Raw genomic sequence first — 14772 nt, 5'->3', positions numbered from 1 at the left:
TAAACTACAGGGCAACCGTTGGACTTTTCTGATTCCGCTTGAATTTTCGCGAATTTTCATTCTGGTTCACCAGTTTCGTGACCATCAGCTGTAAATATCTGTACATTAACTTCTATACACTGTGTTAGACAAGTTGATAGATTGACAAGCTCAAACACTGCGCAAAGTGCTATCCGAATGATGTACACATACTGCAATGAAAACACTGATATTATAACATCATACAGTTGAAGAAGAAATACAGTCAGGAAAAATTCGTTCCGATGTTTTTTGTTTGTTTTTTTCGTGGAGGTGGAGCTGTCAATAGCACTTGTGTGACAGGGGTCACTCGTTATGGTTTAACTTTGATAAATCCCCCGAGATATGAATATTATAGAATCTTGAATAAGATACATTTTTTCATTGTTTGATTGTCTTTGCTGACAGAACAGTTAAGTTCAAGATATCCTTTCTGTGAAGAAGCAGTGCATAAGAAACCCTTCTCGAAAATTTTCATATGATTTTTAAGGCGGCCTTCAATCAGCAGTCATTTTCCTACGTAACAACCAAACACTTGGTTATAGGAGAAATGATGAAACGATTTTGTTAAACTCGGGGTCTAAAGGTTCATCTATATCTACAGAAATGATGAAAGCTTGAAAAAAGCAGGTCATATTTGATTTAGGGTCAGCTGGTATGAGAAATTCGTTCATTTGTCTAGTGTCTTCTTCTCCTTCCCTATTTTACAAAATGTAGGTTTGTGGGAGCTGACTGTCAGCGTATAATTAACGCAAGTTGTAGTCAGCCAGAAATTTTGCATGAAAGCTTGAACAGATTACCAAGAGTTATCATAAACGAGAGCAACAGACATTTTGCTGCGTTACGATTCATTCGAAATGTTGATTCGAGACTTAATTTTACGAATGAAACACATAAATATCTGTCTGTTTGTTTGTTTTTTTGTCTGTTTGATTGCTTGTCTGTCTGTATCAATGTATGAACGCGCCACGTATAAGCACGCATATGTATGTATGTATGTATGTATGTATGTATGTATGTATGTATGTATGTATGTATGTCATGTATGTATGTATGTATGTATGTATGCATGCATGTATGTATGTATGTATGTATGTATGTATGTATGTATATACGTACGTTGCCAAATCTCTGATTCTCAGAAAACGTTTGTTAGGATGCAGCAAAATTTGATTTGAATGTTTCTCGATGAAAAGATGAGGCCATAATATGGTATGGGTGTTCTTTATGCTTTTGGACGAAAATGTCCTCAGAAACTGATTTTCCTAGGGTTTAAAACTGTAGGCCTAATTCGCTTTCACGGTTTTGGTTTTTTTTATTTATAAAGCAATATTATGTTTTCGAGAATATGGTTGTCTCTTTAGGTGAGAAACTTTCCCCTCTTGAAGCATGTTTGTGAAGGTACAAAGGAGACTTGAAGTTGTACTAGTAAGAAAATTGACTCTCACCATCACGTTGCTCAAAGTGTCAAATATCAATGGAAGGATTTTCTTATCTGTTTCATAAGGATTTTGCCCTCGGATATACCAGTAATTTGGTTTAGAGGAGTGCCTATAGTGTGTGAGAATTATTAAGCACAGAAATAAATTCGAAAAAACTGCAGTAACCCCCTATTTTAGAACAGTTTGCTAGGTTTTGACGACATGACTATGTATAGCCGTGCACCTAACCGGCAAAGGTCGACGAAGGATGAAGATTTGCGCCCTCAACGGCAGTGTTCTCAGGTCATATATGTGTAGCGAAATGACCTCTGTCAATACGTGCCAGGAATAAAGGGTACTTTGATCAAGAGATTCTGAAAACAAGCAGCAGCTTTCACCATGTCCTACGATGAGACAGGTAAGTTTCACGTTTAGGGATATCTTCTTTTACGACGCTGGTACCGTGGGAAGTGAACGTACGGCTTCGTGGTATTGCCAACGACGTCGTGAGATTGTTCAGAACAGCGAAAGCGGAGCCCGTCAGGATCGGACAGTCTCGACTATCGGTTTTGTCAGTCTGTAAACAACGACTTGCTATATAGCCTAGTGTAGGGCCTGATTCTCGTTTCACAGATCATCAGTCGATGTCACGATAATTTTCATTATCAGGTCTGGCACAGTCCCGTGGATAGAGGAACTGTGGGTCTGGTATGTGAGCGCCTATCGTCATCGACAGTACTGGCGGACGAGTTGAGATGTCAAGTCTGTGCATGATTGCTCGTAAATGTGAGGAGTAGCTCACATAGCGCTTGCGTGATGTCGCCACATCGCTGTCTACAATATCTGTTAAAGACACCAGTTTTAAACCAGTAGTCAATTCCGATATAGTTTCTGCATTGATTGCTTTGTGCTAGGTGTATATTTGCCACTCATTTCCGCCACGAAGAAATTTTTGTCCCCGACTGAAAACTTCATACCTTGTTTCCTATGACATTTTTTTTGCTGACCTCGTTTTCCACAGAGAGGCACAACCTTCTGGGTCCCCAAGACAAGAGGGTGCAGTTTGTTGACCAAGATTCGCCGTCAATACCCCCACCAAGTTATCCGGGGCCAGCTGTGAGTATACAATAATGTTGTCACAAACGTTCAGTCTGCCATTTTGGCGATAGGAGTTACTGTTGGGACAACCAAGTCGTCGCTGTATGTTGATTAGTATGGTGGCCTATAAATTTACAGCGGCTATCACGCGAACGCTAACCTCTCGACGTGTTTGTGTTGTAAATTAGGCTAGACTATACAGTTCTCAAGCAATAAATGCTTGATAAATAGGTGACCGTATTTGGGGGACAAATCAAGACCTCATAATTTGTAAGTACGGCTCACTGGTTCAAATTTCAGCTGACAAAACATGTTTGAAAGGCACGTGATAAACCGTGGCTTTTGTTAGCAAACCTCCCGCATGGGATAAAGGCTTGTTTTTTGCGTATTCAGTATATTGTGAATGCAGATGTGTACACTTATAGTATAGGGTATATGGTATTTCCTTCCGTTTTGTAAGTGTTTTAACAATTTATTGGTACGACTGAACTAGTCAGGCTAAAATAGGCCTATAGTAAGGTAAAGTTATTTTCCCTTCTATGGACGTAACACAGTCACCTTGACCTGATTGCAGGCCTACAGTTGGTCTACAACTTGTCCACACATAGGTCTACAGACGATTTTCTGTTCCTGTCTTCAGACTTAATAAACCATAAGATTCAGATAATTCATGTTGCGAGAAATTAAGACGGAGATTTCGACAACAAAAGATACTGCCATCCATCCTGCCCGTAAAATATGTACTGTTCATACAGGCAGCTCTTGATTTGCCAGACAAACCAAAATTGGTTAATCTAATGGCTCTGTGCAACATTGACAGCAAAAATCATACAGCTGGGACAGCATTTCCATGACAATGTATAATGCTTTAATTTTGTGCCATGAAACAATATCATTTTCTTCTCCTTCTTCCTAAATCATGTTTAGACACACTGTACGTGTGTGTGTATGTGTGTGTGTGGCTGTGTGTGTGTGGTAGATGTTAGATGATTTTACTTGCTTCTCTAACTCCAAGCTTTGCAAATTTACCCATGTCTTTTATTCTCGATTTGGTATGAGAATGGTTGAAAGTTTAATAGAGGGAAGTTTGGGCAAAGTTTGAGTCTTTCATTTGCAAGGTGCGTGCTATCTTAACATTGGACATCGCCCCGAGGATGCGCTGAGTTTGACCTTGTAATATGAGTACCCTACAACATTATTATCAATCTGCAGATCCTCGTTTCTGCTAAATTAAATTATCTATGAAAATTGATATTGCCTATACTTGACATTGCCTCGATGAGAAAACGCTCAAAAAACTCCTCGGATACTCCAAACTTTGCACGGCCGGCTGGAATTTATTCACGTGGCGATGTAATTATAATTATATACAAGTAGGTTCTAGAATATTGAGTAACTTGAATAGCCTTGTTTCCAAGACGCCTCTCTAATCGAAGATAATCTGTTTAATTAATGTCTGACAACACGAAAAGGACACACATTAACAAGATGTATCTTATTGTCTCTCGTCTTGACATTGTGTAATCAGCTTTATTTCAACTTGAACTCAGCCTTCAAGATCAATACCTTTAGTTCCGTTGTAATTCAGTTTACCTGTATCTTGTCAAGGGTAAATTCAGCAACGAATATGAGATTAAGGTGACGAAGGACAAATTCAAATTTTAAGAAATAGAGTGATATTTTGCCTATTTCACGATAACTTACGAGGTAATTAATGTGCATGTGGAGATGTAGTACTTAACAGTTTTGAACCATGTCTCGGGGACGAGTTGGGAAGAATTACGTTTATCTACCATCAAACACTCTCCGCTCATTTTGTATGCTATGTAACCATTATTTCATATTAAAACTAATCAAGTCATGCTTTGCAGTCTGTTTGTATCTGTATCGAAACACTACTTCGATTTGGCAGATCCATGGTCTTTCATAATTGACCGCTGAGGGCGTGCTACAAGTGCGCATACGAGATGGTGACTGTACAGAATAAAATTTGTACAGAAAAATTGTTAATGGATAAACAATAAACTATGGGGTACATGTACTTAAAATTTACACAAGGGTATGTGAATGTATGATATGGCGTCTTGATATCCACCGATTCATCATAGTTTTGTGAAATTTTAGAAAGTTGAACGGCTATCTTAAGGTGTGTGGAACATAAGCATTTCAAGACAGAGATTAATCTCATGCTATTATTTTTTTATTCATAGATAACAGAACAACCATCTCCAGCAAGATTCACCTACGGTCAGCCATTGCCAGCATGGCGAATACCCGATGATCATTTCATCATGGCACTAGTCACCACAATATTGTGTTTCTGGCCTATTGGAATGTTTGCTCTGTGGAAATCACGAGAGGTTGGTATACTATGCTTCCCCTACTTTTCCCCTGCTCAAGGGGAGGCGTCGAAAGTCGCTCTGTTGTTGAGAATATTTGTTTTATCAGATGCCTCGTGTGTTTACGATTTATCGTAGATTTGAAAATGACATTGAAGGTGTCGCGATTTCGGAAATCGCTCGTTTTCAAATTCCTTTCAGTCTTTGTATTTGTGGATGTATGCTAACGAACCTCCTCATGCTTAAAACGTGATTCGTCTTTGGTTCCGATCCGGTTTACCGTGCCTTTGGATTCTGAATCAAAAATAGTTGAATGTGAAATAGCTAATCCCTGTAGTATCAACAAATTGTATCTAGTTTACTGATTTTCTAGAGTAATAATTTACCCTTGTCGTTTTATCGCTTTCACACAGGTCTACAAGGCATCTGCCCGGGGTGATCTAGAGGGCGCTTGGCTTGCATCGAATTCCGCTCGTATGTTGTCATGGGCAACTTTGATAGTTGGTCTGATCCTGTTTGTGATCGTCATAATTGTGGTCATCGCTGCTGACATCGACCTCGATTGAGTTCAATTCATGGAAGAGCCGTTGTTCGGCCCTTCTTTTTTACGTACTGTGGTCTGAACGTCCAACAGCTGAACTGAGCTGCAACTTATGGGCGATGCGCTACCTGCTCCAAAACTATAGAGCGTGTTATCAAATATTGGACATTAGCAAATGAACACCGATGCAAACCATAGTGTGGTAACAATGACATTAGCTGCGATACAACCGCTGTACCATATTCTGCTACATTTTCTGCCATTAGCAAATTCTACATGATGTAGTGAAAAAAAGATATCAACGGCAAGGAATTAGTACTCTACATGGATGTGGAAACTCCAAAACTAGTCTTTGCAAAGTTCGAAAAAGAAAGTCAGCATGTGTTCATTTTTTGAACGCTGGGATTCAAAGCTTTGCTCCTTTATTTGTGAAAAGAACTTTTATCTTTGGCGGGTGTACTTTTTCGTGTTTATCCCTATGAAAAGAAAACAACACTTACTTTTGGTCTCTGTTATAGAATCCAACTATGTAATCTAGATTTTGACCACAACTGTTGAAAAATTTATCAGCAGTCATTACCAAAAACCTTTTCCAGAACTCTATATGAATTTTCTAAAAGTAGGGATTAAATAATAGTCCCATACAAATGGTTCCTATAGTACAGTTTTAGCATCCATCAAGAGATATCGCAAGTTATAATCGATGCTGTCATGGCATCACCTTGGCCTTTGAGTTCTTGAATGCATAAATAAATAGTCGAGTAAAAGTCAGATGATACATTGAATATTTCCAGTTTTATAATAAAATTTTGCTATGGTAAAAGCCAACCATGGCGAGGAAGTGAGAGTTTTACATCGGCGAAGTTTCGATTCATTGTTTTGAGAAAACTGATTTTAGGACACCAAAGTTCCCGTGACCGTACGACATTGATAAGATGAATTATATTGCTCGTGGTCCATATGGCCACTGAATTTGCCTGTGGTAGGAAGTTTGATATTTGCAGCCTTTGTAAAGTGGTATTCAATAAGACACGCGCAGTGTATCATGTTTGGTAAACTTATCACTTGTTTACACACAACCAAAAGTCTTACGTGTGAAATGGAACAAGAAGTGAAATCTATCTGAAATTGCATGATTTCAGTGTATCGAAATCACTGTGTACGAGGGGTCAGTCTTACAAAGTTTAAAGGGAACTGTATCATACCTTCGTTTATGTATATACTATCTCTTTACATAAAATGGGTTAACACGAATCGCCATCTTTTGTCGGACTGATTGATGTGTGCCTGTCATGACTTTTCACCGTTTCTAAAAACGAGCATGCGCATTGACAGTTAAGATAACAACTCATCAATCAAATCGATGAGCCCGGGGAATGCTGAACTTACCCTTGACATTGTCTTTCCGTTGTTAACGTGGATCAATTGAAATTCTGGTCGTCATGAGAAACTGGCGGGTGGTTCTGAAAAATTGATATTCTGTAGATTTCCATTCCTGTAGATTTCCTGTCCGTCATAAACAAGTCATTGAATTGAATTTTCAATCACCCACCATCATGACAATGTTTTGCTCCAGAGGAAGAGAGTAATATATTTTTAAATGTCACCTCGTGTACAGCGCTGTTTGACTAGCTCCCGTGACTGCATGTATGACGTCACACGCACTTGTAATTATCTGCTCTTCACTTCTTATATTTATAGTGTATTAGGTTATCCAGATCGTTTGGTGATTATTTACGATAGTAAATGTGTGGGTACAGTAAAGTTGCCATCGCTGTAAGTTTTGATGGTATATTTTTATCACTCTATCTCGCGCCGAACTTTTTGGACTGTTACGCACCGTTTCTTCTCGATATGTTTCTGTTTTCGGTTTTTCTTTGAGTGCCCTATTTGCAACTCACCTTCACCCATATTGGCGCCTCTAGTGGGGGGGTGTAGAGATCCCATGGTAGCTCATTTTCTTCTTCTCTCCCCAAATTATGTCGAATTACAAAGTGATAACCCTCATCGACACAGTTCATGTGTGAAAAACACAATACTACTGTTGGGCGAATGGACCCTAGTCCGGACAAAAGATTCACTTGTCTGTTGACGTACACGTACAAGTCGTACAGAGGAAGTTGTGCAACTTGACCACATTTCAACATGACCTTTGGTGCAGAACAAGAAACGGTATATCAAAAACAACGAACATGGACCCGACAGCAAAAATTACAGGGGATCGAGTTTCAAAATGTTTTAGTGTGAAATGAAATGAAGTGAGCTCATCACAAATTAACTGTTAATTGTATTTTTCATAAATGGTGGCGTCCTTGTGGTACATGTATATTTTCAGTGTGTGTATACCATTTATCATTTTTAGATTTAACCAAAATCCTTCCAAAATACAATGAATGATAATGTAGCCAATTTGTCATGGTTTCACGTAACAAATACCACACAGGTTGCTAATTACGTACACATGCTGTGATGCACAGTATGAGGGACTCCTGTGCTTTGCCCACAACGCCTCCGGGTTTTTTTCTGACGTCAGACGCATGGTATATATATGACCCAAATCACGTGACCTGACCCTAACAGCGTGACCACCTGTTTTATAACGCAGACAGTCACCGTTGTGACCTACGGCTGTGGTCCGTCACGAATGAGACGCGTTCAATCCGAGAAGAGAACGTCAATCTGAATCGCATCTGCGTATGGTCATCGCTCATCAACGATTGTACACAACTGAAACTGTTCACCTAATACTCTAACAATCCAGAAACGCGACATGGAAGAGGAAAAACTCGGTAAGCCACAACTATCATCTATCTGCAATGCACGTTAATAGTGTTAAATCGCAAAACAGGAACCGTAATCCCCGTGGTCGCATGGCAATTTCTGCGCTTCAGTTATTTCTAACGGGTGCGTAATGTCTCTTGGAAATGGACATGTTCGAAATATCATACTTTTGGCAATAATCCTGTTTTATCGAACGTGTTGTGTGAGGAGATGGGACTTGTCGTTTGGCGCAGTTGGGGTTATTTATAGAATCGGGAAATTGTTAGTAAATATTCAAACAGGGCTGTCGTGTAACGATACTCGTGACCAAAGATCACCGCATCTAGTCAAATATGCCCATAGTCTACCATTGTGTGCCATAGTCTAGATATAGGGCCTTGTGGATCATAGAGGGTGATCAACAAACCGAAATAACTTGCACAAGCATGCATATTTTGTTTTACTTCATCAGCCTTTTTACATATGTATAAAACAAGCATAGGCATATTCACGCTTTCGAATATGAATCTAATTATATCTGCCCGTCCGGGTTATTGTTTCTTAACACGCAGGGGCCCGGCCTTTTGTCCTTCAAAATACCCGGCTCTTTGTATCGTGTCTTTGTATCGTGTAATTTATGCTCTGCGTGTCACTTGTCGATATCGGCAAACATAGCACTTGGACACTGTATTCACGTGGTGTAGATTTCCTGTATCAAAGAGAAATCCACTTCAATACTAACAAAGTTATTTATGTCATCGCGGGCGGGGGGGGGGGGGGGCATCTGACAATCCTAGTGTGACTGTCTCGATATTCTAAATCATAATATGTATAGGTCTGCATGTCTATGGGTTACTATTGGCATGGAATTGCGAACACTCAGAAATACCAGACAGTAATCGTCATATTAATAGCCCTCTCGAAAATAAAACGTTGCAGCTGTAACTTTTCACAACTTTCCCGTATGTTCTTCAATTCACTAAATAAATTTACAAATGTGCAGATTTTCATGGCAACTTCTGTCTTTGCAATGCGCGCGCACTATATTTGTTGACAATTGTCAACTAAAGTCCAGTGCGACCTAAAATAGCCTGCAGTATGTATGTATTTATTTATTTATTTATTTATTTATTTTTATTTTACATGTTTTGAAGGCTATCCATAATGAGCGAGGCGAAGATTTTAACTTAAGGTTACATTAAAGTGAATTGTTCAATTCAAAAACGATTTTTAAAAGCGGAGCTGCTATCACTCGGAGTCAATTTTATTGATATTACACAGAGACACAAAACAACTTTTGACCGTAAATCATGGCATTTTCATATCATTAAATGGCTTTACATATTTGAAGTGAAAGTGTAAGAACCGAAAGTAAGTAGACGAATCATAACCCGAACTATATAATATTGCTCTCTATGTTGTAAATACCCTGTAATTTTACCTATAATTTCATCATATGATTAGTACGCAATCGATAATGTTTCATTTTTGTCCCCCTCGTCGGTGTGAAGTCACACCATTGTCATTGATATCTAACTGATTTGGTGAACAGACTATAGAAAGAGCTGACCGTCAAATATAACATAAAGAAATTATACGAAAGCCTGGTGAAATTGTCATCTGGGTTAAAAATAACATTTATACAGTTGAACACGCTCGGGTAAATTAGTATCATATTCTTGTCATAATTCGCTAATGATATTTTTAATGTGATGTTTACAAGGACACGGTATGTTTACGAAGCTCTTCTCTCATACCAACGACATCAATTCTCGGGCACCATCTCTTCTCACGGTACATGGTTCATTCACTTATCCCAGTTTTCTCTGTGTGGCGTGTCCCTGTCTCCGAGCTATCGGGGTGTCTGTCCCCTATCCTCTATCTTCATGTCTAACTATGTGCTGCGATGGTTCTGAAAATATCCTTAATTTCTGACAAGTTTACATGACGCAAGTTTCATGTAGGATAACACATCCACGTCATCACTATGTGAATGATTAAGTCATAAGATGCCGAATACTTTAGATATTGTACGGTTCCATTTGCTGCTTACATAGTAGGAGAGTGACAGTTTTCTTTGACCTTGAATGTCTGCCTGTCCTCTTCATGCAAAGTAGCTCTCATTGTATACACCAATAGCTAATTTAAAAATGGGTCTTTGAAAAAATAGGCAAGCCTATCTTTAAAATTCGCATCGTGGCTACAATGCATTTGTTTTCACGCTTAGTGGCAATGAAGGCTACCTGCGTCACGATATTTCATATCACACCGTATCATTGAGAATTTCAACGAAAACAAAGTAGGCAAATATACATGAATGGATAGGTAAGTTCCACACCCTACCTAGTCTATTATGAAATCAATGGGAAGGGTGCCCCTACGGGGTACATTTATTGAAGTAGGCGTATCACCAATTTCTGGGCGATCTTAGAGTGCTAAAACTTCATGCTGTTAAGTCAGCAGTGCCTTTATCGACGAATAATCTGTATCTACATGTATCATGTATACTTTTCCATGGAGACATCACTCACGCTGTACTTGCTTTCCTTGACAGATCTCTTGGAAGAGAAACAAAACCATGGTCACGGTCAAACGGCATATTTTGATAATCCGTTTAGCGCCAACGTTCAGGTTTCAGATGGCGGACAGGTAAGTCTTCCTTTCCTTCTGGTATTTGGTTGAATTTAGAAATTTGCTATACTTCTTAGATTGTTAAAGTTTAAAAGCTAGCTTTATGATAGTTTGTAAATATACATTGATGGTTTTATGATTTAAAACAGTTGCTTAATAACCTTATCAAAGCACGCCCCCGGTCGATGATTATAAGACCTCTCATACATATCAGTGCACTATTCGTCGTACAACAACAACTTAACACTGCAGCTTTAATTTTAGTATAGAGCCCGTTCCTGTTTCAGTTATTTCTTAAGTTTGTCCATTCACCCCATTAGCCATTAAATAGTCATAAACAAAGTGATCTAGACCAGGCAGACATAACACAAACACTGCGTCAACTGGATAGAATTTTTGTTCCTATACACCTGGGTGGATGATTATCGTTAATCGTGTCATTATGCCAAATATATAGCTAAACCATGGAATAAATTACACTGCAATGAATAAAACGATACGTTCAAAATCTCTATTTTCAATTTTGCCAATTTTACCACTTGAATACACGTGTTTTTGAAGAGATAATTCTCAATCGATAAGGGTATTCTCATAATGACATTTTATACTTATTACTAATCTATGTGTCTGTATTGTTGAACAAATCTTCATGGGGAAATTGGCATTAGCTATTTGAATACAAATAATACAATGTCTCCATAATATGAAGTAGCATGATTGATCCAGATTAGTCTTTTACGTCCTCTAAAATGTCACAGAGTTTGATCAGCTGATCGGATTATCTTTTGTTGAAGTGGTTCAATGAACGGTATGACGTCGATCATTTATAAATGTCCTCTCAATCCCCTGTTCACTGATTGAATAATCTACCGTTCCACAACAGCATTCAGCTCTAAATTTGGTATTCCTTTGTCTGATAAAAATTATGCCGAAATTCAATGCCATCGTAAATTCAAGTTTTGTGAATAATAATGGTGTTAAACGGTTTGGTATGCTAGAAGATAAATAGGATAATAGCATTACTGCGGTGTTGGTATGGAAATGATGGAATGTTTTGCCGTTGCTTGGAAACGAGCGAATCTTCTATCAATAACTGGCCGGGAGAAGAGACAACACCTAATGAATAATCTAGCAAGCTATCGTTGTTAACAGTCGCCATGGCAACCAAACATGTCGATGGATTTTGAAAATTGAACAACTGGCAGATTTACTTTAATTGATATATTTGCACTCGTTTGATTTGATCAGAGAAATTTGTCAAGGGATCATCCTCGCCGAACATGCTCGCCCTTTTTTATCAGAGCATGGCATCTTATTACTTTAGTTGTCATGTAGTTTGCCTTTGTTTGATCTAACTTCAAAAATCATATTTACACAACGAGTATTCATATCGTAAGCATTGGGGAAGTATGAGTATTGCGGAACTGTGAATGCAAGAACGGATATCCCTGTTTCACAAGCAAACGGTGAACTCATCAATGCTCTTCCTTAGACTGGAAATTTCCAAAACGCAACTTTAAAAAACGATATAACGGTCTGCAGAAGTTACTTAGTTGAATGACTGACTGCTTTGACAATTATTCTATTTTTTCAGAGCCAAGTGAACCAACCACTTATAGCTGCGGTGATACCAAACGATCATTTCATACTTGCCACATTCGTCACAGTGTGTTGTTGTTGGCCAATCGGCATATTCGCCCTGTGGAAATCCAGAGAGGTGATTTCTTGTTCTTTTCATTTTGAAAGGAAAGTAAAAGTTATTCACAGATAGTGACTTTGATGGTGGATATGTCTACCATCAACACTAATCGTCATGTCTACATAACTGTAAACAAGTGAAGCAAACGAAAAATGTTCAATTGAGTTCTCGTTCTGAGATGTTACTTTACATGATGTACGCCCTCTGTGACGTATTTCGTTTCTGCTTTAGATATCTCCTCTGCTTGTGTATTCGAGGGGTTTTCGGTAGCCTATTAGTAAGTTTAGGTTCATTTAGTTGTTTAATTCAATTTACTGAAAGGCTACCACGATTCTTCCATTTTAGATGATCATTGAAAAGACTGAAAATCGAACTGTTAGCCTGTAACCTTTGACACATAGAAGAATTAAATAGGTCATGCTGCAAAGAAATAGTGAAAATCGGAGAGAGAAAGTGAACACGTACACGAAAGATAAATCGCTGTGATGACAGACATACATCTCTTCGGAATGGAATGATTACACCCATTATTGTAGATAAAATGTTGAAAAAGACTATTTTATGTCAACGTGACTCCATGCTTGCTTTTTTCAGGTTTATAGATGTTCAGCGAGAGGTGATGTACGTGGCGCTAAAAAGGCTTCTGGAATGGTTCGTGTTTTATCTTGGACGGCGTTCGTCATTGGACTCTTATCAATAATCGTGATAGGTGTCCTGGTCATCGTCAACGCCCACAAAATCTTACGTTGAAATCTCATAACTTAAACTGATATCAAAGACAATAAATTCACAATAATCTAAAAAGGAGCTTTAAATAACATGTCAAAGGAATAACCCCAAGCTTTTGATTTATACTCGCTTTCGATCGAAAACTGAAGATTCCTCAACGCCTACATGATTTTATCAAAACGATAAAGTACATCAGTTTACGGGGATTACCTAGCAAAATCGCCAACATTATTTTTGATGTATGGTAATATTGTAAGGTTTATCGTTCATGACCTCCAAAGCAATATTTGCAATGTAAAAACGTCAATTCAATTGTAATATGTGTAGATAAGAAAGTTTGAAGCTTTCATTAAGATCAATATTTGATTACTTCCTTTTGAGAGTTGGATAAGCACGACTGAGAGATGAGCAAAGCATTTCCAGTAGTATTTAGAATCATATTATATTATGATTCTGTTTCGGTTTTAATGATAACTGTATCTGGTGCTTTTAATTCGGAGTCCGTGGAAAATTGAAACATGTGCCTTATCGATCTGTCGTATGCATATTTGCAAGCTTTGATAACGATTGCATGATACATTTGTCGGGGCTGATGACTACTCTTGTAAGTTGAGAAATATTACCGTTGGCGGCGCTATTACCGTAACGTTTCGAGACAAACGGTAAAAAAAAAAGGTTTCTCTGATGCTGGTTGAGCGGGTTCTCTTTTCATCTGGTCTATGATGCCCTGTACTCAGTACCAGTGTATCTGTCTTGCTATCGTTTCAATGAGTAACATGTATTTGTAAACTCACAAAGTCAGCATTATGTTGTAATAAAGACATTTATAACCTCATTGCTTTGCACATTGTAAGTACAACGATCGCGTCACATTTGTTCTGTGGTCCCCATCCAAGTACACAAACGCAGGGCTCCTCCCGCCCTTATTCCAATAATAAGTGATGTTGTCGACAGTTAGGGGAGAAGAATAATATAACAGTGAGGCAAAGAAATATAGGTATTTTTTTCAAGTTTCATAATATCATTAAGCTGTAATATTGTCCGTAAATAAAACAAGAACAACACCTGTAATCCAAATACACATGTGAACAAATGCTTTAAAATTGTTTTGAGCAATGCATGAAAATGTTCATCGTCCAAACGACAAGAATGAAACGTGAATTAAAATAACACAAACCATCTTCTATAACTTTACCGTCAAATTCAGTATCTGCTAACATCAAAAAGAGTTTTATTTGTATGTACTGAAAACAATTAACATGGTATTTCTGAACAACGCCATACAGAGTGAGCCATAATAGGCCTTCTACAAACCTACCAGAAACTGCTAAAAGTTTGAGAGAATCAACGTAGATATAATCAGCAAGCTATAGCACAGTAATTTGTACACACAGACACAGATATCGAAAAGAACAATAAAAATTGTGGTCCCGGTCCTTTGATATTCAAATAAAGCAAGGAGTATACAGCCCACGAAATGTAACAGGTTAATATGGCTCGTGTTGACTGTACGCAAGATTAATCATCGCCCATGGT

At 38.3% G+C, this 14772-nt stretch overlaps 1 protein-coding gene across 1 annotated transcript; it reads left to right on the top strand.

Annotated features, from left to right (window-relative positions):
- Positions 1-1747: 1747 nt before the first annotated feature.
- LOC139139122 (proline-rich transmembrane protein 1-like) lies at positions 1748-14071 on the top strand. The gene is made up of 7 exons (XM_070707918.1): positions 1748-1857; positions 2461-2555; positions 4748-4897; positions 5290-8206; positions 10732-10826; positions 12403-12525; positions 13102-14071. The coding sequence occupies exons 1-4, from the start codon at positions 1839-1841 to the stop codon at positions 5440-5442; spliced, it is 417 nt and encodes a 138-aa protein (XP_070564019.1). The 5' UTR covers positions 1748-1838; the 3' UTR covers positions 5443-8206; positions 10732-10826; positions 12403-12525; positions 13102-14071.
- Positions 14072-14772: the final 701 nt, after the last annotated feature.

Source organism: Ptychodera flava, chromosome 8 (assembly GCF_041260155.1).
Source record: "Ptychodera flava strain L36383 chromosome 8, AS_Pfla_20210202, whole genome shotgun sequence".
NCBI classification, from domain to species: domain Eukaryota; kingdom Metazoa; phylum Hemichordata; class Enteropneusta; family Ptychoderidae; genus Ptychodera; species Ptychodera flava.
This window is presented reverse-complemented; position numbering and strand designations above follow the sequence as displayed.

Bases quoted from the DNA above. Each gene is read 5' to 3' on its own strand.
- LOC139139122 (XM_070707918.1), top strand. The intron at 2,556-4,747 runs GTGAGTATACAA...TTTTATTCATAG, and splicing joins CAAGTTATCCGGGGCCAGCT to ATAACAGAACAACCATCTCC. The intron at 4,898-5,289 runs GTTGGTATACTA...GCTTTCACACAG, and splicing joins CTCTGTGGAAATCACGAGAG to GTCTACAAGGCATCTGCCCG.